Source organism: Orycteropus afer, unplaced genomic scaffold, assembly GCF_000298275.1.
Source record: "Orycteropus afer afer isolate SDZICR_OR568_19922 unplaced genomic scaffold, OryAfe1.0 scaffold00098, whole genome shotgun sequence".
Taxonomy (NCBI): Eukaryota; Metazoa; Chordata; class Mammalia; order Tubulidentata; family Orycteropodidae; genus Orycteropus; species Orycteropus afer.
This window is the reverse complement of record NW_006921685.1, coordinates 3,117,471-3,143,572: the sequence shown is the minus strand read 5'-3', so window position 1 is coordinate 3,143,572 and position 26,102 is coordinate 3,117,471. Positions and strand designations below refer to the sequence as shown.

General features: G+C 37.7%; 1 protein-coding gene across 1 annotated transcript in view; it reads left to right on the top strand.

The window, feature by feature from the left end:
* LOC103198627 (transmembrane serine protease 11D) overlaps positions 1 to 24,960 on the top strand; it is a gene marked incomplete at its 5' end in the record, with an annotated part of 47,961 nt that extends 23,001 nt beyond the window's left edge. Inside the window, 5 exons of the mRNA XM_007942801.2 lie at positions 4,646 to 4,684; positions 11,791 to 11,968; positions 18,115 to 18,374; positions 20,259 to 20,401; positions 24,799 to 24,960. Of these exons, the coding sequence (XP_007940992.2) occupies positions 4,646 to 4,684; positions 11,791 to 11,968; positions 18,115 to 18,374; positions 20,259 to 20,401; positions 24,799 to 24,960 (782 nt within the window). The remainder of the gene's footprint in view (positions 1 to 4,645; positions 4,685 to 11,790; positions 11,969 to 18,114; positions 18,375 to 20,258; positions 20,402 to 24,798) is intronic.
* Between the last annotated feature and the right edge of the window lie 1,142 nt (positions 24,961 to 26,102).

Below are 26,102 nucleotides of genomic sequence, written 5' to 3'. Positions count from 1 at the left end.
CTACTTCCGTAGTGATACTGCCTCGGAAACCCAAGGAGGGGTCGCTATGAGTCGGGTTTGACTCGACGGCACATAATAACAACAACAATTCACATTGTAATTTACTCAGAGGCTGACTTTTCTTTCATTGGAATTAAACTTTATAAAAAAAAATGTATTAATAATCTAGATATAATACATAATTCTAATATAAAACATTCTAAGATTTATTTCAATAATGATTTATCATTCATATAATAAATTGCATTTGCTAAAAATTCTTTATTAATTATCCTTCCCAACACTCTTTGTTGGGGATGTCATTGCCAGATGTTCAATTCATGAATTTGCTATTGGAAGGGTAAATAACTGTTCAAGGTCTAATAAGAATTTAATTAATGATCCACCTCACCCAACATAGGACCTGGTGTCCAACTGGAGGGTGTCCAATAAATGTAGAATAAAGAAGCAAGTTTGAAAATATGCCAACTCCTCCCTGATTCTACTCTAGGTCCTCTTTGAAAATCCCCTTTGCCTCTGACTATTTGGAACACATTCTCATTTTTCCCTATTGCTACCACCCTGTTTGAAGCCAACATCATCTCTCACTTGAGGTGATATTGACAATTGTAATAGCATCTTTACTACTCTCTTTGCATCCTTTCTTGGACATTTCCCATCTACTGACCACCTATCACTCAAAGAAATATTTTTAAATACAAACACAATCATGCTTAAAAGCTCCCCATGACTTCCTTTAATGTAAAATTTATAAAACTATCACTTATAATTAAGGTGGATTCTAGGCTTCCTGACATGCCAGGGCAGTTCCAGTTCAGAACAATTTTCTAAGAATCATTAATATTGTTCCCTTTCACTGTAAAAAAAAAGGTCCTAGTTTGGAAAATAAATGATATGTCCATTCCACCTAAAACTCTGCATGATCTTGTTCATACATTTATTGTACCTGCAGTCATTTATTGTACCACTGTCTTTCTCTCTCTCATTCATTATAATCTGGCCATTTTTTTCTCTCCATCTTTCAAGCTCCTTCTTGCCTCAGGGCATATATTATTCCAGTTTCTTGTAATGCTTCCTAGATCACTGCCTAGCATCCTTCATTTTTCAGCTAAACTATTGATTTCTCAGGGAAATCTTCTTTCATTCCCATCACTGAGTTACTTACCTATGTTGTAAACTCATTTATTCTCCTTCATATCATTTATCACACTTGCAATGACAATTTTTGTGTATTTTTTTGTATTGTCTTCAAGACTTTCATAAAGTCAAGAACCAGTCTACATTTTCATCCCACTGTCTTTCTCCTACCCAGTACTCAGTGTATAGGAGATGCTCAATGAATACTTGTTTTAATGTCTAAAAGACAGGAGTTACTTAATATATGCATAGAATCTATGGACACCTCTCCAAGTTTGTCATGTACTGATATGTTAATAAAACATGAACCCCTCATAATAATCTCAAGATTAAAAGGATATTGATGGCTTCCACATTGGGCTGGTATTCAATCAGTACATGCCTGATGCTACAGTACTAGTTGCAAAAATAGTGAAATACATTCCTATTTGTTTATAAACCAGGTCCACAAAGCATTTACCCAGCCCTTCCAGATCCTTCCACGCTACAACCTGGACTCCTCTACCTGCCACTAAAGGGTTAATGTTTGGCACAGCAACAATCTCCAGGGCACTACTCTAGCTCCATGGTCTGCTCCCTCTTTTTAACTAGTTGATGCCAGTGCCATCCAGGTTTTTAAATAAATGAAAATTACCTTTGCTCTGACATATTTAAGGAATTATTCCAAAACCACTTTCTAAGCACTTGGTTTTGTTTAGTTTTGTGTTAACCAATATGGAGATACAACAGTAGTATAATATTGGTCTCCATCTCTCAGGATCTCATAAATTGGTTGAAGAGAAAGATATCCCAACACAAGAGTATTGACAAACATGAAAGAACATGATCAGATTAGAAGCATGAAGCACAGACAGTAATCACAATAGAAATTTAGGAAAGAAGGATATTTTCTAATTTCTTAAGAAAAGCCTCATGAAGAACTTTGACTTTAAAGGACAGGTAGGATTTTCATGTTTTGAAAAGAGAGAAAGAATACTGCCAGAGATGGAGAGCATTAGAAAACACAAAGAGTCTACAGTAAACACACTCCTTTTGTATAACAAACAAGAAAGGGCCAGCTGGAATGACTGGTTTGCATTGTCATTATACTCACCACTGTCAGCAAAACACCTAATATTTACTGAGCACTTACTGGTTTTTATGCATGGTTTTAAATGCCTTGAATTTATTTTTTTCATTTCCTCCTCCCAACAAGCACATCCTATAAATATGTTAGAGAAAGTAGGTAATTGTCCAGGACCATACAATCTCTATGTGGGGGAGTCTGCATGTGAAGAAGATCTCACTTGTTCAAAGAATGAAGAGTGGTCAGCACTTTTTATTCCCTGCCTTAAAAGGATTATTTGAGTCCACTGAGGCTTGCAAAGCAGATGTGATACTTAAACCTAGTGAGATTTCTAGTGGTAAATAAGGTTGCATAAATTGATTTTCAAAACCTGTTAAAGAGGTTTAGATTTATCTTACAGAAAATAAGAAGCTACAAAAGGATATAAAGCAGGGAAGGATATGATATAACATGCACTTTTAGAAAAATCAGTAAAGTACAGATGGACGAATTGAAAAATGGCCAGAGAAGAGAGAGGAAACAAATTTGATGTTTCTTGTTTTTAGGTGCCTACAGTTGGTTCTGACTCACAGAGACCCTGTGTACAACAGAATGAAATACAGCTTTGTCCTGTGCCATCCTCACAATCATTGCTATGTTTGAGCTCATTTTTGCAGTCACTGTGCAAATCCATCTCACTGAGGGTCTTCCTATGACCCTCTACTTTAATAACCATGATGTCCTTCTCCAGGGTCTAGTCCCTCCTGGTAACAAGCCCAAAGTACGTGAGATGAAGTCTCACCATCCTTGGTTCTAAGGAGTGTTCTTGCTGTGCTTCTTCCAAGACAGATTTGTTTGTTTTTCTGGCAGGCCACATTATAGTCAATATTCTTCACTAATGCTAAATTTCAAAGACATCAATTTTTCATCAGTCTTCCTTATTCATTGTCCAGCTTTTGTATGCATATGAGGCAACTGAAAATACCATGGTTTGTGTCAGGCACATCTTAGTCCTCAAGTGACATCTTTACTCATTAACACTTCATAGATGTCTTTTATAGCAGACCTGCCTAATGCAATAGGTTATTTGATTTCTTGACTGCTGCTTCCGTGGGCATTGTCCCAGTAAAACGAAATTTTTGATAACTTCAATCTTTTCTTCATTTATCATTATGGTGCTTATTGAACCAGTTGTGAAGATTTTTTTCTTTATGTTGAGGTGTAATCCATATTGCAACTATAGTCTTTGATCTTCATCAGTAAGTTCTTCAAGTCCTCTTCACTTTAGTAAGCAAAGTTATATTTTCTGTATATAGCAGTTTCTTAATGAGTTTTCCTCCAATCCTGATACTGTGTTGTTCTTCTGAACTATAGTTCAGCTTCTCAGATTATTTTCTCAGCATACAGAGGGAGTAAGTATGGCGAAAGGAAACCACCTGATTGTAAACAATGCAGTATCCCCTTGTTCTGTTTGTAAAAGTTGGGCTCCATATTTTGTTCACTGTTTTATCTACCAAACCAACAAACCAAACTCATTGCCATCAAATCAACTCCAACTTATAGCGACCTGACTGGGTTTCCTAGGCTGTAAATTTTTATGGAAGCAGTCTACCTCATCTTTCTTCCATTGAACAGCTGATGCATTCCAACCACTGACCTTTTGGTTAGCAGCCCAATGCCTTAACCACTACACCACAATACTTTGTTATATCTACAGTATTAGTATCCCGAGACCAAACACCAAACGCACTGTCATCAAGTCAGTTCCAACTCAGAGAAAGTCCCATTGGTTTTCCAAGACTGTAAATTGTTATGAAAGTAGATTGTCTCATCTACCTCCCACTAAGCAGCTGGTGAATTTGAACTGTTGACCTTCTGGTTGGCAGCTAAATGCCTTACCTACTATACCACCAGAGCCCCTTGAAAATAGTATCAGTAGATATAAAACATTTATTATATCATGTCTCAGTGATTTGTTTGTATTTTTGTCTTCCCAACTAAACTGACTGACTGGAGAGCTGAGGTATCTTTTAAATATTTGATGAAGAATTAAAGCAAGAGTACTTAAACTCTGGTAGCATAGTGCCTAAGGCATTTGATTGCTAACCAGAAGCCTGGAGGTTCAACCCCACAAGCCTCTCCTTGTAAGGAAGGTTGGGCAATCTACTTCCATAGTGATACCAGCTCAGAAACCCAAGGAGGGGTCTCTATGAGTCGGGGCTGATTCAAAGGCACATAACAACAACAACAATGTGCATAAAACTAAATTGAGAGGAGATTTCAGGGACCCATTCGTCAGAGATTCTTTCAGTAGGTCTAATATGGATCCTGAGAATGTGGATTCTAGCAAGCCTTCCCACTCTAATTCTGGTTTATGTGAGTACTACACTTTGACAAATCAATGTGAAATAGTGTACAGTCCCTATTGTAATGATTTTATTCTCATTCTTCTTTTAACACCAGAACTTACTGGTCAGGATGCAGAATATATGTTCACCAAAGGTAAGTTTTCCAATTATTTTAACTATGGTTTACCAAAATATAAAGAGTAAAATATGCAAGCCACTGTACTCTTTGCCAAGGCAGTGTATTCCTTTTTAATTCGTCATAGATTATATTCTATTTTTAAAATTTATTTTGTTGTTGTTGATGAGAATATACACAACAAAACACACCAATTCAACCATTTCTACATGGACAATTTTGTGACACTGATTACATTCTTCAATGTGTGCAACCATTCTCACCATGCTTTTCTGAATTGATCCTCCTCCATTAAGATAAACTCACTGCCCCCTTGGGTTCCTATCTAATCTTTCTAGTTACTTTTGTCACTTTGATCACATAAGATAGTTCTTAAAAGAGCATAATGTTCAAGGCAGACCATTTTTACTAGTTAAGCTAAATGAATGCCTTAATTCTTTATTCATTCAGGTGGGTTATTTTCAAGAGTGTATTGCTTATTTCCTTTATTTATGAAGTTTCCAGTTTTCTTTTTGTTATCGATTTCTAGTTTCATTTCACTGTGGTAACAAAAGTTATTTTGTATGATTTTGATCTTTGTAAATTTATTAAGACTTATTTTTTGGGTTATCATTACTGTTTCTTCTGGAGAATAATCCATGTAGACTTGAGAAAAACATATACTCTGGAGTTGTTGAGTAGAGTGTTCTGTATATGTGTTAAGTCTAATTGGTTTATAGTAGTTCTCAGAGGAGTCAGAAGCAGGGATCCAGGTGAGGAGAGGCAACCCAGGCCATGCCCCACAAGCAGCAAGCCAGGAAAGCAGGAGAAAGGAGAGTAAAAGGCCACAGGAACTGGGACAGAGTGAGGAGTCAGCCACAGGGATCCAGGTGAGGAGAGGGAACCGAGGCCACACCCCACAAGTGGCAAGGTGGGAGAGTGGGAGAAAGGAGAGGAAGAAGGCCAGGGGTGCCGGGACAGAGCAAGGAATCAGCCTCAGAGATCCAGGTGAGGAGAGGGAACCCAGGTCATACCCCAAAGCAGCAAGGTGGGAAAGTGGGGAAAGGACAGAAAAGGCCAGGGGAACTGGGACAGAGTGAGGAGTCAGTCACAAGGATTTAGGAAAGGGGAGGTTGGAGAGGTTTCCAACAGTTAAGAGACAAACTCGTCTGTCGGTTTGTCCTACTGTGGTGACGTGTTGCTGTGAGTCTTGAGGCTGTGCCACTGGTGTTTCAAACACAGCAGGATGCAAATGGTGCACAGGTATCAGCCAGGCTTGTAGACTGAGACAACAGACTAGGAAGAAGGAAGAGGCCACCCACTTCTCAAAGAATTGGCCACGGAAGACCTTATGAATAGCAGAAAAACACTGTCTGATACATTACTGCACAACTTTATGAATAGTCCAGTAACATTGTCCAATACAGAGGAGAAGGAGAAGTCACTGAAGTTAGAAGGCTCTCAAAATAGTACTGGGAAAGAGCTGCATCATCAGGGTAAAACCAGCCTTAGTCCTATGCATAAGGTAAAGCTTTTGAGACCTCCATTTGCTGATGTGGCACCACACAAGTTGAGGAGAAACAGCTGCAAACATCTATTAATAATCAGAACACGGAATGTACGAAGTATGAATCTAGGAAAATTAGAAGGTGTCAAAAATGAAATGGAATGCATAAAGATGCATAAATGTATAAAGATCAATATCCTAGGCATTAGTGAGCTGAAATGGACTGCTTTTGGCCATTTTGAATCAACCATATGATCTACTATGCCTGGAATGACAGTTTGAAGAGGAATGGCATGGCATTCATCATCACAAAAGATGTTGCAAGATCAGTCCTGAAGTACAATGCTGTCAGTGATAGGATAATATCCATACACCTACAAGGAAGACCCATTAATGTGACTATTATTCAAATTTATGCACCAACCAACAAAGCCAAAGATGAAGAAATTGAAGACTTTTATCAATCTCTATAGTCTGAAATTGACCAAACATGCAATCAGGATGTGTTAATTATCACTGGTGGCTGAAATGCAAAAGTTGGAAGCAAAGAAGAATCACCAGTAGTTGGAAAATTTGGCCTTGGTGACAGAAATAATGCTGGAACTCACAGGGTAGAATTTTGCAATATCAACAACTTACTCATTGCAAACACCTTTTCTCAACAACACAAACGGAAGCTGTGCATGTGGACTTCACAGATGGAACACACAGGAACCAGATTGACAACATCTGTGGCAAGAGGTGATAGAAAAGCTCAATATCTTCAGCCAAAACCAGGTCAGGGGCTGAAGGAACAGACCATCAACTGTTCATATGCAAGTTCAACTTGAAGTTAAAGTCAATTAAAACAAGTCCACAAGAGTCAAATTATGATCTTGAATATATCCTTCCTGGATTTAGAGACCATCTAAAGAACAGATTTGATGCATTGAACACCAATGACTGAAAACCAGAAGAATTGTGGGATGACATCAAGATCATCCATGAAGAAAGCAAGAGGTCACTAAAAAGATGAGAAAAGAAGACCAAAATGGATGACAAAAGAGACTCTGAAATTTGCCCTTGAGTGGAGAGTAGCTGAAGCAAATGGAAGAAATGACAAGATAAAAAAGCTGAACAGAAGATTTCAAAGAGCAGTTTGAGAAGACAAAGCCAATTGCTATTATGAAATGTGCAAAGACCTGGAGTTAGAAAACCAAGAGGGAAGAACACGCTCGGCATTTCTCAAGCTGAAAGAATTGAGGAAAAAATTTAAGCCTCAAGCTGCAATATTGAAAGATTCTATTGGCAAAATATTGAACGATGCAGGAAACATCAAAAGAAGATGGAAGGAATACACAGAGTCACTGTACCAAAAATAACTGGTCGATCTTCATCCATTTCAGGAGGTGGCATATGATCTAGAACCAATGGTACTGAAGGAGGAAGTCGAGGCTGCAATGAAGGAATTGGCGAAGAACAAGGCTCCAGGAATTAAGGGAATATCCACTGAGACATTTCAACAAACGGATGCCCCACTGGAGGCACTTACTCGGTTATGCCAAGAGATTTGGAAGAGCGCTACCTGGCCAACTGACTGGAAGAGATCCATATTTCTACGCATTCCAAAGAAAAGTGATCCCACAGAATGTCAAAATTATCCAACTATATCATTAATAACACATGCAAATAAGATCTTACTGAAGATAATTCAAAAATGGTTGCAGCAGTATATTCACAGAGAACTTCCAGAGGTGCAAGCTGGATTCAGAAGAGGATGTGGAAGGAGGGATATCATTGCTGATGTCAGATGAATCTTGGCTCAAAGCAAAGAATACCAGAAAGATGTTTACTTTTGTTTTATTGACTATGCAAAGGCATTTGATTGTGTGGGTCATGACAAATTATGAATAACATTGAGAAGAATGGGAATTCTCAAACACTTGATTGTACTCATGTGGAAACTGTTCATTGACCAGGAGGCTATCGTTGGAACGGAACAAGGGGACACTACATGGTTTAAAATCAAGAAGGGAGTGCATCAGGGTTGTATCCTTTCCCTATACTTATTCAATCTATTTGCTGAGCAAATAATCCAAGAAGCTGGACTATATGAAGAAAAACGTGGCATCAGGATTAGAGGAAGAATCATTAACAACCTGAGATATGCTGATGATACAACTTTGCTTGATGAAAGTGAGGATGACTTGAGGCACTTACTGATGATGATTGAAGAATACTGTCTGCAGTATGCATTACATCTCAGTATAAAGAAAACAAAATTCTCACAACTGGACCAATAAGCAGCATCACGATAAATGGAGAAAAGATTGAGGTTGTCAAAGAATTCACATTGCTTGGTTCTACAATCGATGCTAATGGAAGCAGCAGTCAGGACATTAGACCACATGTAGCACTGGGCAGGTCGGCTGCAAAGGAACTCTTTCAAGTGCTGAGGAGCAAGGATGTCTCCTTGAGGACTAAGGTGCCCCTGACACAAGCCATAATATTTTCAGTCACCTCATCTGCATGTGAGAGCTACACAATGAATAAGGAAGAACAAAGAAGAGTTGATGCTTTTGAGTTGTGGTGCTGGCAAAGCATGCTGAAAGTATCATGAACTGCTAAAAGAAGTAACAGATCTGTCCTGGGGGAAGCGCAGCTGAAATGCTCCTTGGAAGCGAGGATGGCCAGACTTCATTTTAGCTACTTTGGTCATGTTGTCAGAAGGGACCATTCACTGGTGAAGGATGTCGTGCTTGGTAAGGTGGAGGGTCGATGAAAGAGGGGAAAGTCTTCAACGAGATGGATTGACACAGTGGCTGTGACAATGGGCTCCAAGGATCATGGAGCTGATGCAGGATTGGGCAGTATTTCATTCTGCTGTGCATGGGGTTGCTGAGTGGGAAACGACTCCATGGCACCTAACAACAACAGTTTTTGAATTCTTTATTTCTTTATTCATCTTCTGTTTGGTTATTCTAGCCATTATTTAAATTGGGGTACTGAATTCTATTTCTCCTTTCAATTCTGTCAATGTTTGCTTTGTATATTTTGGGGCTCTGTTATTAAGTGCATGTTTGTTTACAATTGCTATATATTCTTGATGGCTTGAATCTTTTATCAATACATAATGTCTTTATCTGTCTCTTAGAGACTTTTTAAAATTAAAGCCTATTTTGTCTTACAATAATATAGCCACCCTAATTCTCTTTGGGGTACTATTGGCGTGGAATATTTTTTCCATCCTTTTATTTTAACCTCTTTGTGTATTTCTATCTAAAATAAGTCTCCTATAGACAGTATGTTGTTGTTGTTGTTGTTATGTGCCGTTGAGTCAAACCTGACTCATAGCAACCCCTCCTTGGGTTTCCGAGGCAGTATTGCTACGGAAGTAGGATTGCCCAACCTTCCTTCCAAGGAGTGGCTGGTGGGTTTGAACCGCCAGCATAGACAGTATGTAGATGGGTTTTTTTAAAAAAATTCATTCTACCAATCTCTGCCTTTTAATTGGAAAGTTGAATCTACTTACACATAAAGTGATTACTAATAAGAAAGGCCTTACTTCTTCAATTTAGCTATTGTCTTTGTTTCTATATGTCTTATATGCTGTTTGTTCCTCATATCCTTCAGTAGTGCCATTGATTTTGTACTTAGTTTCTTTTATGTAATGTTTTGATCGCCCTCTTTCTTTTTCTGTGTACTCTTATTTTCTTAATGATTACACTGGTGATTCCAATTAACCTCATAAACTTATAACAATCTAGTTTGCATGATATCAACTTAATTTCAATAGTATACAAATATTTTGCTCATATATATCTTCATCCCTACCTCTTTATATTGCTATTGTCACTGATTATGTCTTTAGATATTGTGTGTCCACTAACATACATTTATAAATATTATTTTAAACACTTGCCCTTTAAATGATATAGAAAAAAAAAAGAGAGATGTTACAAATAAAAAGTACAATAACACTAACTTATATTTACCTATGTAGTTACCTTTACCAAGATGGATTATTTTTGAGAGATATTGCTGATCCTACTGCCCCATGGAGTGAGGTTTAGGTTTTTCTTTCCTTTTAGGAGAGAGAGGAAGTAGCAATGGCCTACCATTCACTCTGTACTCAAGCTTGGCCTCATAAAAAATTTCTTGGGAGCTTTATGAAACATGTACTGCCCTAGTTTTATGGTGGCATTTCTGTAGACTATTAAGTTATGTTTGGTGACACCATTTATGTGGCTTCCCCTAACAACCAGAATAGCTCACTTTGTGGATTAAGGCTAGTCATAAAGTGTAATTATATATATGTATATTTTTTCAGTTTTGGTCTATAATCTGAAGGAAAAGTTGCTACATTTAAATATTATACTATATACTCTTTGGCTAGGATAGCAGAAATATAATCCATAAAAAATAGCAAATTTTCTTCTCTTGCTGATACTGCACAGTTAGAAACTAATTCATTATAAATAGATCTCTGATCTATTTTGAATACAAGTGATTTTATACAGTAATGCTGCTCCTATGAATGTTTTTCAACTCCTTCACATATTTATTTCATACTTCTTTTTAATAAAAATATGCTTAAGTAATTTACAAAAGAAATTATTTGAGGAATGCAGTAGAGAAACCTATGTTACATGTATATTCTTGATGGAAGTTTTGTCCTCCTGTATATGTGAAGTTTGCTAGGGAAAAAAAAAAAAATGTATTTGAGTAGTTGTCCTATAGAGGTAGGGTCACCAATCTAGAGCCAACCGAGCAATAAAAATTGGTGGTGGTGGTTTACCTCTAAGTTCTTGGTAATAAACAAAATAAGAAGAAAAATTATGAGTGGAGGGCAAGAAGAGTAATCAGCTATGGACCCTGGAGTTCTCATGGGCTTTCTTAAGACTTTTAAATAAACCTCATCTAGATGTCTGATACCCCCACTCATCCTAGATAATACTTTCTAGACCTATAGCAACCCCCTTTCAAGAGGATGTTTGGGAATATAAGTCAATTCTGGAAGTAGCTTGGAACTTTAATAATGAACTGCAATACCACTACAAAGTCCTTCGGACAACAGTGATGGTCATCAAACTTCACTGTGCATACAACTCACCAGAGCATCTCATTAAAATGCAGCTTCTGATTCATTCCCTAGTGTAAATCCTAAGACTCAACATTCCTAACAAACTCCTTGGTGATTTCCATGCTGCAGGTCCACAGTGTACATTTTGAGTAGCAAGACTGTAGAGAAGAAAAATTCCCCAGAGAATCTGTAGCATTATCTGGCACATCTAGCTCCGACCTATCTCAATCTCCACTCATGAGGAATTTCAGAAAACTCTGAAGCTGCTCCAGATTTTGAAGCCCAAATGCCAATTAATTTTCAGAAATATTTTCCAAACTGCAGCCTACAGGAAATAGTTGTCACATATATACTCTAACTACATAATATAGTAATTGTGCTTTTTTGTAAAGTCTAGCATGTCATAGTGAAGAACATATTCCTGTATATGTGTGAATTGGAGATGGAGTAAGGAGTGTGAGAGAAGGAAAGGATGAAGGAAAAGACGTTACTGATGTGGAAACACTTGTAGCATTTCCCAAAGGCAAATGAATCATGATCCTTCCAGCACATTAATGCATTTTTTTTTTCCGTCAGAATGTGGGGCCCGTTCAGACCTAATCACATTGTCTGATGAGAGAATCATAGGAGGCTCTAAGGCTGAGGAAGGAGACTGGCCATGGCAAGTCAGTCTACAGCTCAGTAACGTTCACCACTGTGGAGGTGTCCTGATCAGTAACACATGGATACTGACAGCGGCCCACTGCTTCAGAAGGTACCTGTCATCTGTGAACAAGTAGGATAAACATGTACATAAGAATTCTACCTAGTCCCCCCAGGACATGGTTGAGCCAGGAATAATTCAATTCACAAATGAATGAGGCATATCTTCTTATCCATGATAGCAAAATTATCATTTCTCCTTCAAGTTGGCAATAATCTACTGTTATCTATTTCAGGTAACAATATAGCATTATTGTGAGGAGCAATGTATGTCAGAATGTTTAAATATTATCTTTGGAAACTTAGGAAATTTACTGAACTTCTCTAAGGCTTTTTTTTTTTTTTTTTCAAAAAATTAAGGACAATAGTATAATCTATGTCTTGTGTTATTGATAGGAATAAATAAGCTAATGTAAATATATGTTGTTGTTGTTATGTGCCATCGAGTCAGATCCAACTCATAGCAACCCCTCCTTGGGTTTCCGAGGTGATATCATTACCAAGTAGATTGCCCAACCTTCCTTCCGAGGAGTGGCTGGTGGGTTTGAACCGCCAGCCTTCTGACTAGCAGTCAGGTGCCTTAGGCACTACACTACCAGAGCTCCTAAATATATGTTAGATGTATGTAAATATATGTTAAATGTTAGCAAAACGAACTATTTTAAGAGATTTGTTCATTATATCATTCAGTTTAATGGCTGACCTACAGACTACCCCAAGTCATTAATTTATCCTTTCAAAAAATTATTGAACATCTACCATGAGCATGGTATTATATAACTGTTAACATAAATAAAGCACTGAATCTGCTTTCAGGAAGCTTGTATCCTAATGTTGGAGGTATGTTGTTGTTGTTGTTAAGTGCCGTCGAGTCGTTTCCGACTCATAGCGACCCCATGCACAGCAGAACGAAACACTGCCCGATCCCGCGCCAGCCCCACAATCCATGCTATACTCGAGCCCATCATTGCAGCCACTGTATCAATCCATCTCCCTGAAGGCCTCCCCCTCTTTCGTTGACCCTCCACCCTACCAAGCATGACATCCTTCTCCAGGGAATGGTCCCTTCTTACAACATGACCAAAATAGGTGAGAAGAAGTCTGGCCATTCTTGCTTCCAAGGAGCATTCTGGCTGCACTTCCTCCAGGACAGATCTGTTTTGACAACTTCCAGTTTTCCTAGATTCATACTTCGTACATTCCATGTTCCGATGATTAATGGATGTCTGTGGCTGTTCCTCTTCAATTTGAGTGGTGCCACATCAGCAAATGAAGGTCTCGAAAGCTTTCTCTTTTCCATGAGTAAGGCTGGGTTTACTCAGATGTTGCAGCTCTTTCCCAGTCCTATTTTGCGAGCCTTTTAGCCTAAACGGACTATTCCTAAAGTTGCACGGTAATGTACCAAACAGTGTTTCTTTGCTATTCATAAGGTTTTCCCTGGCCAATTCTTTCAGAAGTGGACGGCCTCTTCCTTCTTCCTAGTCTGTCTCAGTCTATAAACTGGCTGTTACCTATGCACCAGGTGCATCTCACTGGGTTTTAAACACCAGAGGCTCAGCCTCAAAACTCACGGTCTACATGTCACCACAGTAGGACAAACCGATAGACAAGTTTGTCCTGCTGTTGGAGACCTCTCGTATCCCCCCCACCTGGGTCAATGTGGCTGACTGTTCCTCTGTCTGGCTTCCTGTCTTTTAATCCTCTTTCTCCTGTTCTTCTGGCCTGCTTCTTTGGGCGTCCCTGAGTTTCCCCTCCTCACCTAATCCCTTTGGCTGATTGCTCTTCTCTTTGGCTTCCTGGGTTTTACCCCTTTCTCCTGCTCTCCCGGCCTGCTACTCTGTGCTATGCCCATGCTTACCTAGCTCCTGGAGACCCAGTCCCTCTCGGGAGGGTAACAAGGGAAAGTGTTCAGTGCAGATCAGTGAGTAAGCACAAGCCCGCCTTGTTTCAGTATGGAGGTATAGATGCATAAAAATAATCTATTACAGTGAGTACCATAAATAAGATGAATTTAAACAACTTACAGAGAATTATCTGTAATCACGGTGACTAATGGCTATTGCTAACCCTAGGGTACTAAGCTGCCAGTGGTGAGGAGACTGAATCATCTTATTCTACTAGGATAAAGAAAAAGTCATATTGCTCAGGACAGGACTTCTTTAGACATCAGCATGATGAAAACCTGCTAGGTTCAGACCTGTCTTACTCATGGGGCAACCTAGACTCCAACAGTAATTTTCTATTGGAACTAAACTCAAGAAGTTCACTCAGAAAAGTGATGAAAAACTGAATTTAGTGTGCCCTTGGTCATGTTTATTCTCTTAGGCTCTTTCAATAATTTACCACTATCTAAAATCCAACCTCCTTACCACACATCTAAAGTCCTTCATAGACAAATCAGCCTAGACTTATTTCTCAAAGTATAAAGCCTTAGCTTCAATAACACAGCATTATTCTTTTCCCTTGGACTCTCTCCACACTTTCTACCAATGAACATTTGCTCAACCTCTTTCCTGTGCCTGAAATGTTAATGTCCCTTCCAAATCTCCATTTTTCCAATTGGAATTCTATTAAACCTTCATGGCTTCCAAAAAGCCTTTTGCAGAATTGAGGGCACAGCCTTATAGCAGAATGGCTGTTATAAAAGTGTTTGTTAAGTCAAATTAAGAAGAAGTAAAGATTAACAACACCACTGCATAGTTTCTGGTTATAAAAAAAAGTTTCAGGAAATCATAAATTATTCTGAATTTTTTATGGTTATTTTAAAATTCAACATTTTTAAATACAGTGAATAAATCTGAAATTTATTCTAAAAGATGTTCTGAGATTTAGCAAGCTTCTGATCTATTGCTATATCTCAGATAATAGAAAGAATACAATTTGCAAGTCATTTCAATTTTCATTGTCACCTAAAAGGCCAAGTAGTAGAAGTAGCACTCAATTATTTCAATCACCCAGACTTTGGGAATCAGAAATGCTAATGCCTAGACTTGGCTGACCCTTAACATAACCAAAGTTTCATAGAAATAGTATCTTCTGATCCCAATTCAGACCTAAACACAAAAATCTAAATAAAGAATATGACTATAATGAAACTCCAGCTACAAATGTCACCAATAACCACAAAAGGAATCCATGATTTTAAAGTCTTGGAACAAGAGTAACCCACTAAAGCTGACAAATCAGATGAATCACATCATCATCCTCCCTATAGGTTCACTGTTTCTCCCATTCGCACTGAGAACCTATCAGTGTGGGTATATCTGGGGCATGATCAACCCTACATCCAGATAGACAGAAGTGATAAGGGTGGATTATGGAATTGTCACCTCTTTTATGAAGCTTTCCCTAATGCTCTTTTCCCTTCCCATGGTGTCCCTACAGAAATATGCTTACCTATCTTAAACCATAGTCTCTGTGATTCATTATAGCTTACTTGCCTTTGTCAGTCTCCTCCATGAGTGTGTGGAATTTCTCAAGGACAGAGATCATAAATTACTGAAGTTTTTTTTTATTCCTTATACAAATAGACACTTAGTAATGGGTTGTTGAAACTATAATTAATGAAAATAATAGCTACCTTTATTGGGTACTTAGTTTGTGTCAAGCATTCTGCCTGACACATTTTACTTGCCTCAAGTTATACTTAAAACTATGTAAGAAGGAAGATGTGGCAATCTACTTCCGTAGTGATACTGCCTCGGAAACCCAAGGAGGGGTCGCTATGAGTCGAGTCCGACTCGATGGCACATAACAACAACAACAAAAGAGAGTATTATCTATCATATTTTTCATATAAATAAACTAAGGATCAGTGAAATTAAGTAACTTGCCCTAAATAACACCATTAGTATGTGGTATGCTCTTATTAGTTGCCACCAAGTCAATTACAACTCATGGTTACCTCATATGTGATACAGCCAAAATTTAAATCCAGATCGATCTGGTTCTAAAGCCACACTCATTCATTTGGTAGAAGGACAAGAGGAAGAGAAAAAGAAGCAAGAGAGGGGAGGGTAAAAAGGAGGGAGGAAAAAATGGAGGGAAGATGGGAAAAAAGGGTTCCTTTAGAATCTTCATTATGTCACTTTAATACAGGAACAATATTCTATAAATATCCTGAGCAAAAGAAATTGAATGTAAAATCATGTATTTACTTGTTTTAAAATATATTTTTCCATTTTTAATGCGTTTTCACTCTTATACAAACTACTGTACCTTATAAAAGTTTATTGGACATACAATTTTTATTCTCTGTATCAATTCACTGTCCAAACTCCAAAATACTCTTCAATTGTTATTTTTACATTTTGTTTTTATTCAACCTTGAGAGCAATGTTGAGCTAATCAACTATCCAGTTCATAGAGCCTTATTTTCATCACTATGTATGAAGCCTTTCTTTCTTTCACTTTCTTTTTTTTTCCTCTCCTGTCATTCCTGAGCCCCACTTCCATTTGCCCTCCTTGCATAGGTCTCACAATAATATATTTGAACTATGTCTTTAAAAATAGATGAACCTGCAAAACCTATAGTGTTCTTTTAGTGTGTATATGTGCTTATTTAGGAGCTCTGGTAGCACAGTGCCTAAGGCACTTGACTGCTAACCAGAAGGCTGGCAGTTCAAACCCACCAGCCATTCCTCGGAAGGAAGGTTGGGCAAATCTACTTCTGTAGTGATATCACCTCGGAAACCCAAGAAGGGGTCATTATGAGTCAGGTCCAACTCGACGGCACATAACAACAACAACAACATGTGGTTATTTATACAAAGAGCATTCATTGTACTATAAGTCTCATGATTTCTTACTATTTTCACTGAACTCTAAAAATTTTCATCTGGTCCAGTGGTACATAGCATTCCATAATATGCATCCACCATATTTCCTTCATCCAACTAGATTACCAACTTCCTCTTGCCACAAACATAAATCTTCATATAGTAACTTCTTTAAACCTTCAGGAATGTCTTTCAGATATATACCTAGAAGTATATATGCAATCTGCTAAATACTTTGCAAAAAGGCAGAATTCTTTCCAGAAGGGCTATAACAGTTTACATTTTCACCCATAATGCAAAAGAAATCCAATTTCTCCTGCTCATCACCAACATATTTTTTATTCTCATGTCTAATTTTTGTCATTCTCATGAATAGAAGTCAAAATCTCATTGTGTTAATTTGCATCTCTCAGATTATTAGTGAGTTTGAGTATCTTTTCAAATATCGATTAGCTGTTGGATTCCCCCTTGCATTAATTGCCTATTAATATTCTTTTCCCATTTTATTATGGTTTTCCTGTCTTTTTTATCTTTGGTTTCCAGGTTTTTGTATATTCTATGAAAACTTTAGATATCAAATGTTGAAAATACTTTTTATGGTTTCTCATTCATCTGATAAACTTGTCTATGGTATGCTTAATTTATGTTAGTTAAATCAACCCATTTTTTTTAACCAGTAATTTGTGTTTTGAGAGCTTATCTTAAAAGTCACAATTCCTAGGTCACAAAGATAATACTCTAATTTTTGTATGTGTGTGAAACACTTTTGATACATAGTGTGTGTGTGTGTGTATGTGTGTGTGTGTATATATATATATATATATATATATATATATGTGTGTGTGTGTGTATATATATATGTGTATATATATGTGTGTGTATATATATATATATATATATATTCAACATGCATCACACTTCCTACAGAAAAACGATTAATCCATTAATAAGACAAGATGTCCCTTATAACTACTACTATTTAAAAGGAGGTTCTGGCTAATGGCAAGGATAGAAAAAGTAAGGATTGGAAGAAATAAGCCAAAACTAAAATCATTATTATTTTAGAATTAAAAATTGCTTGGATGAGTGAGTTTAGAAATGGGAAAAATCAAAGAGGAGTTTTGCCTTATGCTAGTGGTTGTCAAAGTGGCAGAAAAAAATCCTCAATGGAATAGAAAAGCACCAACAAGTTTATCACCCAAAATATATTTTCTAAAATATCTTTTTCTTTAGGCAAAGGAGAATTCATTCGGCCATAAAAGAGTTAAACCCATTTACTAGCTTGTAATGCAGAAATACAAAGAGATGTCAATCAAATAATTCCTAGTTAGAGGGTTAGGGAGGGTGGCAAACATGAAATCCAAATATTTGAAATGTTCACAAATTCTCTATTCAAATAACATGTTCTTATATTTTTCAGCTATTCTGATCCTTATCCATGGACTGTCACCTTTGGTCTTTCTACAATATTTCCTAAACTGAGAGTAAGAGTTCGGACTATTTTAGTCCATGAAAATTATAAATCTGGAACTCATGAAAATGATATTGCACTTGTACAACTTAACAAAGGAGTCACCTTTACCAAAACTATCCATAGGGTATGTCTCCCAGCAGCTACCCAGAAAATTTTGCCTGGTTCTACTGCTTATGTAACAGGATGGGGATCTCAAAAACATGGTGGTAAGTATTTCAGGTAAAACAAAACAAAAACAAGCAAACAACCACCACTGTGTTATTTTTTATTAACAATATTTTAAATTAGGGAACATCTGGTGGGACAGGTTCTGTGGACAGAAACATCCTATATCCTGGTCAGCCTAATTCTGTTTAGCCTGAGTTCCCTCAGCAAAGCAGAGCAATGCCCTTAGAGACCATGGAGATTTCTGAAATTTAGTTAAAGGAAGTGTAAGAGAAAAGGATTAAGATATTCTTTAATGCCCACAGGTCCAGATCCAGAGACTCTCTAGCACTCAAATGCCTCCCTATTTTTTTAAAGATTTGAATATATATACAAATATGTATGTATGTATGTATGTATGTATGTATGTATGTGTGTGTGTATAAGCTTTTACAATGTTAAGATATTCTGGAATGAATTAAATGCTGCCTCTGGGACAATGAGATGGATTCAAACAATCACCAAAGCAATGGACTCACACATAGCAATGATCATGAAGATGGTGCAGGTCCAGACAAAGCTCTCTTCTGTTTTCTGTAAGGTCACTATGAGTTGAAGCCAATTTGAAAGCACCTAAAAACAACAACTAGGGCAAGGAACTCCATGTGTGTCTAAGCATTGCTTATGCTTCATTAACAATTAAATTAAACCAAAATTAAAGGAAAGGCAATTTGAAGGGAGCTAAGGGGAATGTCAAGAATATCAGCCAGGGAGTAGAAAGTAGTACCAACAATTTCCACAGCTTTATACTCATTTGTAGATAGTCTCTCTAAGGAATAATACAAATGCTTAATTTCCCTAGAGAATATTTGTATTTTTACTGTACAAAGAAATCTGGTATACCACATAGAATTTATGTCAATATGGAAAGTGTCAATTTTGAAAAAAAAAATCAACTTAAAATAGATTCATGCTTTAGCTTAAAACCAGACTGTTTTCTCTTTTACTACTAGATTAAAGGATATTTGTTTTGGTTACCTAGTGCTGCTCTGATAGGAATATACTGCAAATGGGATGCTTGAACAAACAGGAGTTTATTCTCTTACAGTTTGGAGGCTTTAAGTGTGAGTTCAAACTGCCACGCTCTAGGGGCTGGGTGAAAGCCCCTCAACCTTAGGCTTCAGCTCTGCCCCCTGCTCCTAGCCCACTGGAGCTGGAGGCTGTTTTTCACTCAGACAGCTACTGGCTGATGAGACTGACAAGCCCAAGGTTGACACGTAAAAAGGCTCAGTCCCAATGATACCAAACCACACGGCAGGCCATTAATTCAAGTGCATTAAAGCTCCCCAGGTCGGCAGAGAATGGCAAGCTGGTGAACAATGACACAGCTACATGCAAGGTTCAAGCATGCCATAAGCTAGAGACCATTGCCCAAGGTTTCTCCTTATATGCAAGTAGACCACATCCCTAAGGCAGCTACTCAGATGCTCACAGTAGATTCCACCATGGAGTTGATTACCAGTCTCATCATGGGGAATACTACATCCAGCTGCCCAGCCACTCAACCAGGCCCAGCCAAGTTGACACACAAATTTAACCACCACAATATTCAATATGTAATTTTCCAATTTAAATTTGATCAGTGGATATTTTAAATGCTACTAGTCAATTTTAACATAGCAATTTATTTATTTTCCCTCAAGGTCTAAGGAGTCCTGCATCAGAAAGCTATGGCAAAAACAGAAAAATTGATCTGTGTAAAGGGGTTATCCTTTTCTATTATGGGACCCTTTGCTGGGAAGAAACTCCCAAGACCATATTCAATAGACTTCATTATTGAACAGGGAACGATATTTGGAGTACATTTGTTCCTTCCCATATTCACCATAGAGTCATTAATTTATATATCCTGAAGTTCATTTCCTTTCCGATTTTATACTCAACAGGCCACACAGTTACAGATCTAGAGCAAGCAAAGGTTAAAATAATAAGTAATGATGCATGTAATGCACCAGAAAGTTATAATGGAGCTGTTTTGTCTCGAATGCTGTGTGCTGGAGCTACTAAGGGTGGAGTAGATGCCTGCCAGGTAAGTTCAAGATAACTTATCAGTGTCTTCATCCAAGAAGTTTATAAGCACTTATTAGTATGTGATTTTATAATAGGCATAAAGCTAATACAACAAAAATAGGTAGTCCTGATCCCCTGTAATTTATTATCTAGATTTTGGGGATAAAATTCTTATATGAAATTGATCTATCATGAAAATTAAATTTTGACAAGTAGAATTGCAAAGTGGTCAAGTATACAAACTCAAAAATTACAGGCACTTGAGTTTGAATTCCTTAACCTCTATAATCAATTTTCTTGGAGATAATAATAGTACCTAACATTTTAGGTACTACTAAATCTTAACTGAGGATAAATATGCCAGGCACATATACAGGTAATTTTAGTACCTAAGGCATAGCATAATGCCTAAGGCATTTGACTGCTAACCAGAAGGCTGGAGGTTCAAACCCACCAACCACTCCTCGGAAGGAAGGTTGGGCAATCTACTTCCGTAGTGATACTGCCTTGGCAACCCAAGGAGGGGTCGCTATGAGTTGGGTCCGACTCGACGGCACGTAACAACAACAACAAGGCATTTGACTGCTAACCAGAAGGCTGGTGGTTCCAACCCCCCAGCCACTTCTCAGAAAGAAGTTTGGGCAATTTACTTCCCTAGTGATACTGCCTCAGAAACCCAAGAAGGGGTCACTATGAATCAGACTAACTTGACAGCAGTGAGTTTGGCTTTGGTTTTTTAACACAAGACCATGATTACTTGCATTAATTACTTTAATCTCAAACTTTTAACAACTACAAAAATTTAAATTAAAATATAATCACTTATTTGAAAGTCAAACAATAATTAAATTTTAAAATATAAATACAACTGACTGTTAGCACTTAGAAGGTAGAAAATTTATGCACAAAGCCTAATTATTTGAGTTACAGAAGCTCCTACAGTTGTGAAAAAGTACAAATGGAAAAGAATTGGAATGACAATTTCTCTCTTGCCTATAGTTAGTTCAAGAAAATATACAAAAGCAAACAATAACTATGAAATTTTCACTCTATAGTAACCAGAATAAAACTTTTAATGTTAAAATTTCTAATCAAATTATCTGAACAGAATTGACATGGTTAGGCCTTTCATTAGAGTTTTATTCATATATTTGAAATCCAACCCCAAACCAAAACCAAACCAAATACCATCAAGTTGATCCCAACTCATAGCGATTCTACAGGACAGAGTGGAACTTACCCATAGGTTTTCCAAGGCTGTAACTTTACAGAAGCAGACTGTCACATCTTTCTCCCACAGAGTGGCGGTTGGGTTCAAACTCCCAACCTTTCCATTAGCGGCTGAGTGCCTAACCATTGTGCCACCAAAAAGAAAAATCAAACCCACTGCCATCCAGTCAATTCCAACTCATAGCAACTCCCACTGGGTTTCCAAGGCACGTAACAACAACAGAGGTAGATTTACAGAGGTAGATTGCTTCATCTTTCTTCCATGGAGCAGCTGGTGGGTTTGAACCACCAACCTTCTGGTTAACAATCAAAGGCCTTAGGCACTGCACTACCAGAGCTCTTTAACCCAACTCCATAGAGTAACAAGAGCAACTTCAGTGGAAGAAAGTAAATATTTTTGTATCCTGAAATTAAGTAAAATCAGTCTGTTTTCACTGAGGAATGTGCTGTTGCTTTCCTGGGTAAACTCTACACAGAAATATAAGGTTTATTCTTTCCATCAACTGTTACTGACTTCCAAACTCAGTCTTCACATACTTGGGGAGGGAAATACTTAAATCGTTTGTACAAAGACACCAATCTATAAGCACTTTTCCCAGGAAGCATTATTATCAACTACAGGTTGTTTGTAGATGGAGGGGAATTATTTCTCAATTTTCAAAATACTGTTATTACCTACTCTGCCCTTTTTCTCCCTTGGAGTAGAGATACCTTTGTTGTAGGGGATGTTCTTGTTCCCCTTCCTGCTCCTCTTTTATGGCTACCCCTCTAACTGAAAATTGTCAAGTTTCATCATAGTTTTCTAAAGAATTCACCCATCAAATAACCAACACATCCCCAGGTTGACAATTCTAGATCTCCTAAGAGCATTAGTTAAAACTGACTTAAGAGATTTAAAAAGGTGTTATTCATGCTTTGCTCACTGACAATGCCCTTATCTGCTGTGTATACAAATTCTGTTCTTCCTTCAAGCCAGTTCAGTAATAATTCATCATAAAACCTTACCTATGTGTTCCATTTTAGGCCTCATCAATTTTCCTCTCATTTGCATAGTCTGTGACTCCAGGAATTAGTAATTTGTACAAGTTCTTATGAGATCCTATTTATTTCCATTCATTTTTTTTCATTCATTCATTCCATTAAAATTAACTACTGTGCTTGCACAACAATGCATAATACACATTCCCTCACTCAGCAAGTAGTCTAGATAAAAGGACAAAGCTCAAATGTCTGCAGACAGGCAGTGATGTTGGCCAGCTATAGGAAAACTCACTTGACCCTCGTAGTTTAACGTTTGCTTGTCCACTCTTGAAAAGAAATAATACAGAGAAATTTCCTGCTATAGAGAAAAAAGCAGCAAAAGCACAATGATGGGAAGGTACTGAGAACTGCTTAACTGGAGCCTGTATGGATCATCTAAAGGAGACAAATGCTTCCATCCAGTGCTTGCCATGCAAGTTGGTGATTCACATATTTACCCTTCAACTCATTTAGACCAGTAATTAAACAGATATGAGGAGAACTACCTACTAAAAGCAGCTAAATGAATGCCAAACTATTCCCAAGGCACACTTAGTAATAACAGTTGGTTTTTATTAGTCCTGACTATATGCCAGGCTTTGCTCAAAGTGATTTATATGTTAATTCACTTAAACCCATAAAAATATTATTCACAGATGAGGAAACTGAAGCATAGAGAGCTATTAAATCACTTATTCAGGGTCACATAACTAGTAAATGAAGGAGCCATGATTCAAACCCAAGCTACCTTACTCCAGAACCCAAAGATAACTCACATTACAACATGTGTGATTTGTCTCCCTGATTAGCTTGCTACATGTACCAGTATTTTTTGGTTGGTTGGTTTATTTTTACAATTAGCTGGTAAGTATTTCAAAAGGAGTGTTTTACTCATGGCCATATTAATCTGTTTTCCATTATTCACCAAAAGAACAGTTTCTGAGGGTATACTAGGATTCGGTAGGAGCTCTGGTAGCATAGCGCCTAAGGCATTTGACAGAAGGCTGGTGGTTCATACTCAAAAGGAAGGTTGAGCAATCTACTTCCATAGTGATATTGCCTCAGAAACCCAAGGAGGGGTCGCTATGAGTCGGGGCTGACTCGACAGCAAATAACAACAGGCATCTGGTGCCACGCAGGTTTATAGACATGAAGATAAGTGAGACTTCTAAACTCTTACTCATTCAAAAAACACTTATTTGGCATATTCTATGGATTAGATATATTAGATATGGGCTCAAGTAGACCCAGGATTGTGAGGCTGGCACAGGACTGGGCAGTGTTTTGTTCTGTTGTACATAGGGTTGCTATGAATCAGGGCTGACTCAATGGCACCTAACAACAACAATATGGATTAGAAGCTTAGAATACAGCAATGTACAGAATAGCTATGCCCCCTGCCCCAAAGGAGCTTACAGTCTAACAGGGAAAACTGACATTGCACAAGAATTGCAGATGCACTGTCACAGAAATGTATTACTGCAGTCACAAGGAGGGCTACCCTATTGAGCATTCAGACAGACACAGAAATGTACTTTTATAAAATTATGAATAAAAATTATACAGATATACACAGGATATAGGAATACAGGTAATTAAAACCCAATCCAGCCCAAAGCTGGAAAGGGCAGGAGTGATCCACAAAGTAGCAGGTCAGAGAAGGATTCCTGAAGAAGGTGAAACCAGGAATGAGTAGAAGTCATACAGGTAGCCCACACTAGGATGTCTTGGAAATGAACTTTTCATCTTTTTCTCAGACTTGCTGAAGGAACAACTTGTATACTTATATAATTGCAGTAATTTTTGCATGACTTGTTATAATATTTTAACACAAAACATCAGGCTACTATTATTTATTGTTATAGTAAATGTTGAAGGAGCCCTGGTGACGCAGTGCTGATTTGAACCCACCAGCTGATCCATGGGAGAAAGATGAGCAGTCTGTTTCCATACTTCCATACTGCTTCCAGATTTACAGTCTTAGTAATCCTATGAGGCAGTTCTACTCTGCCTTGAAATACTGCTATGAGTCAAAATTGACCTGATGGCAATAGGTTTGGTTTTTAATGATGGATGCCATTTCTTCCTCTTCTACTATAGAAATAAACTCTGAAATGTGTTGGCATTATCTTCACACTGAATAACCAATCATTCTGTTTTCTTCAGGGTGATTCTGGTGGCCCACTAGTACAAGAAGACTCACGGCGACTTTGGTTTCTCGTGGGGATAGTAAGCTGGGGGTATAAATGTGGTCTGCCAGATAAGCCAGGGGTGTACACTAGAGTGACAGCCTACCGTGACTGGATTTACCAATACACTGGGATCTAGCATTAAAAATGCATTTTTGTTGCAAGGTCTGTTTGCAGGTGTGCCTGTCTGAAATTCCAAAGCTTTATTTTTCAGCAGAAACAAAGAGTGACTATTTTAACAGCCTGTTACATAAATCTGTTTTAACTAATACCATTTAATCTTTCCCTAATATTAAGAATCTTATGTCTTCTCAAAGAAACTTGTTGTTGTTGTTGTTGTTTTGCCGTCGAGTCAGCCCCAACTCATAGCGACCCCTCCTTGCGTTTCTGAGGCAGTATCACTACGGAAGTAGGATTGCCCAACCTTCCTTCCGAGGAGTGGCTGGTGGGTTTGAACCGCCAGCCGTCTGGGTAGCAGGCAAGTGTCTTAGCCACTATGCTACCAGAGCTCCCCTCAAAGAAACTAACTACATGTTAATATTACATATTACTATGGCTATGTATGACAACAACAACAACACGTATAGGTGAAGGAGCCCTGGTGGTACAGTGGTTAAGCATTTGGCTGTTAACTGAAAGGTTGGCAGTTTGAACCCACCAGCCACTCCATGGGAGAAATATGTGGCAATCTGTTCCCATAAAGATTACAAAACAAAAACACAATTTTACAGCCTTAGAAACCCTATGGGGCATTTCTACTCTGTCCTATAGGGTTCCTATGAGTGGGAATCAACTCCACAGTAATAGGCAATGGGTTATATACAGGTGAACATATGAAACTTGCTATAGAATTAACAATTTTATTGCAGTTTTGGTAAGTGCTCCTAGTGAGAAAAACAGTATACCTTATATTCTCAAGTAGATAGTGACAGTTGCATGACATTCTGAATGTACTTATGCCCCCTGCCCCAAAAGAGCTACAATGCTACTGAATTGTATATTTTAAAGTGTTTAAAGTAGTAAATTTTGTTATGTGTGTTTTTACCACAATTTTTAAAAAGAATATATACTAGAGGATCCCGGACAAGTATGAAGGGTCAGAGGGATCTTCTGTGAGGAAGTCTTATTAAATCTGAGAACCGAGGGAAGGGTAGAAACTGGCCAGAAAAAAATGTGGTTAAGTTTCCATTCCAGACAGAAAAAAGTTTTATAGGTTTTATAGTTTTATAGGTGGTATGAATCCTAAAATTAAATATATGAAATCATTGTGCAATCCTTTAG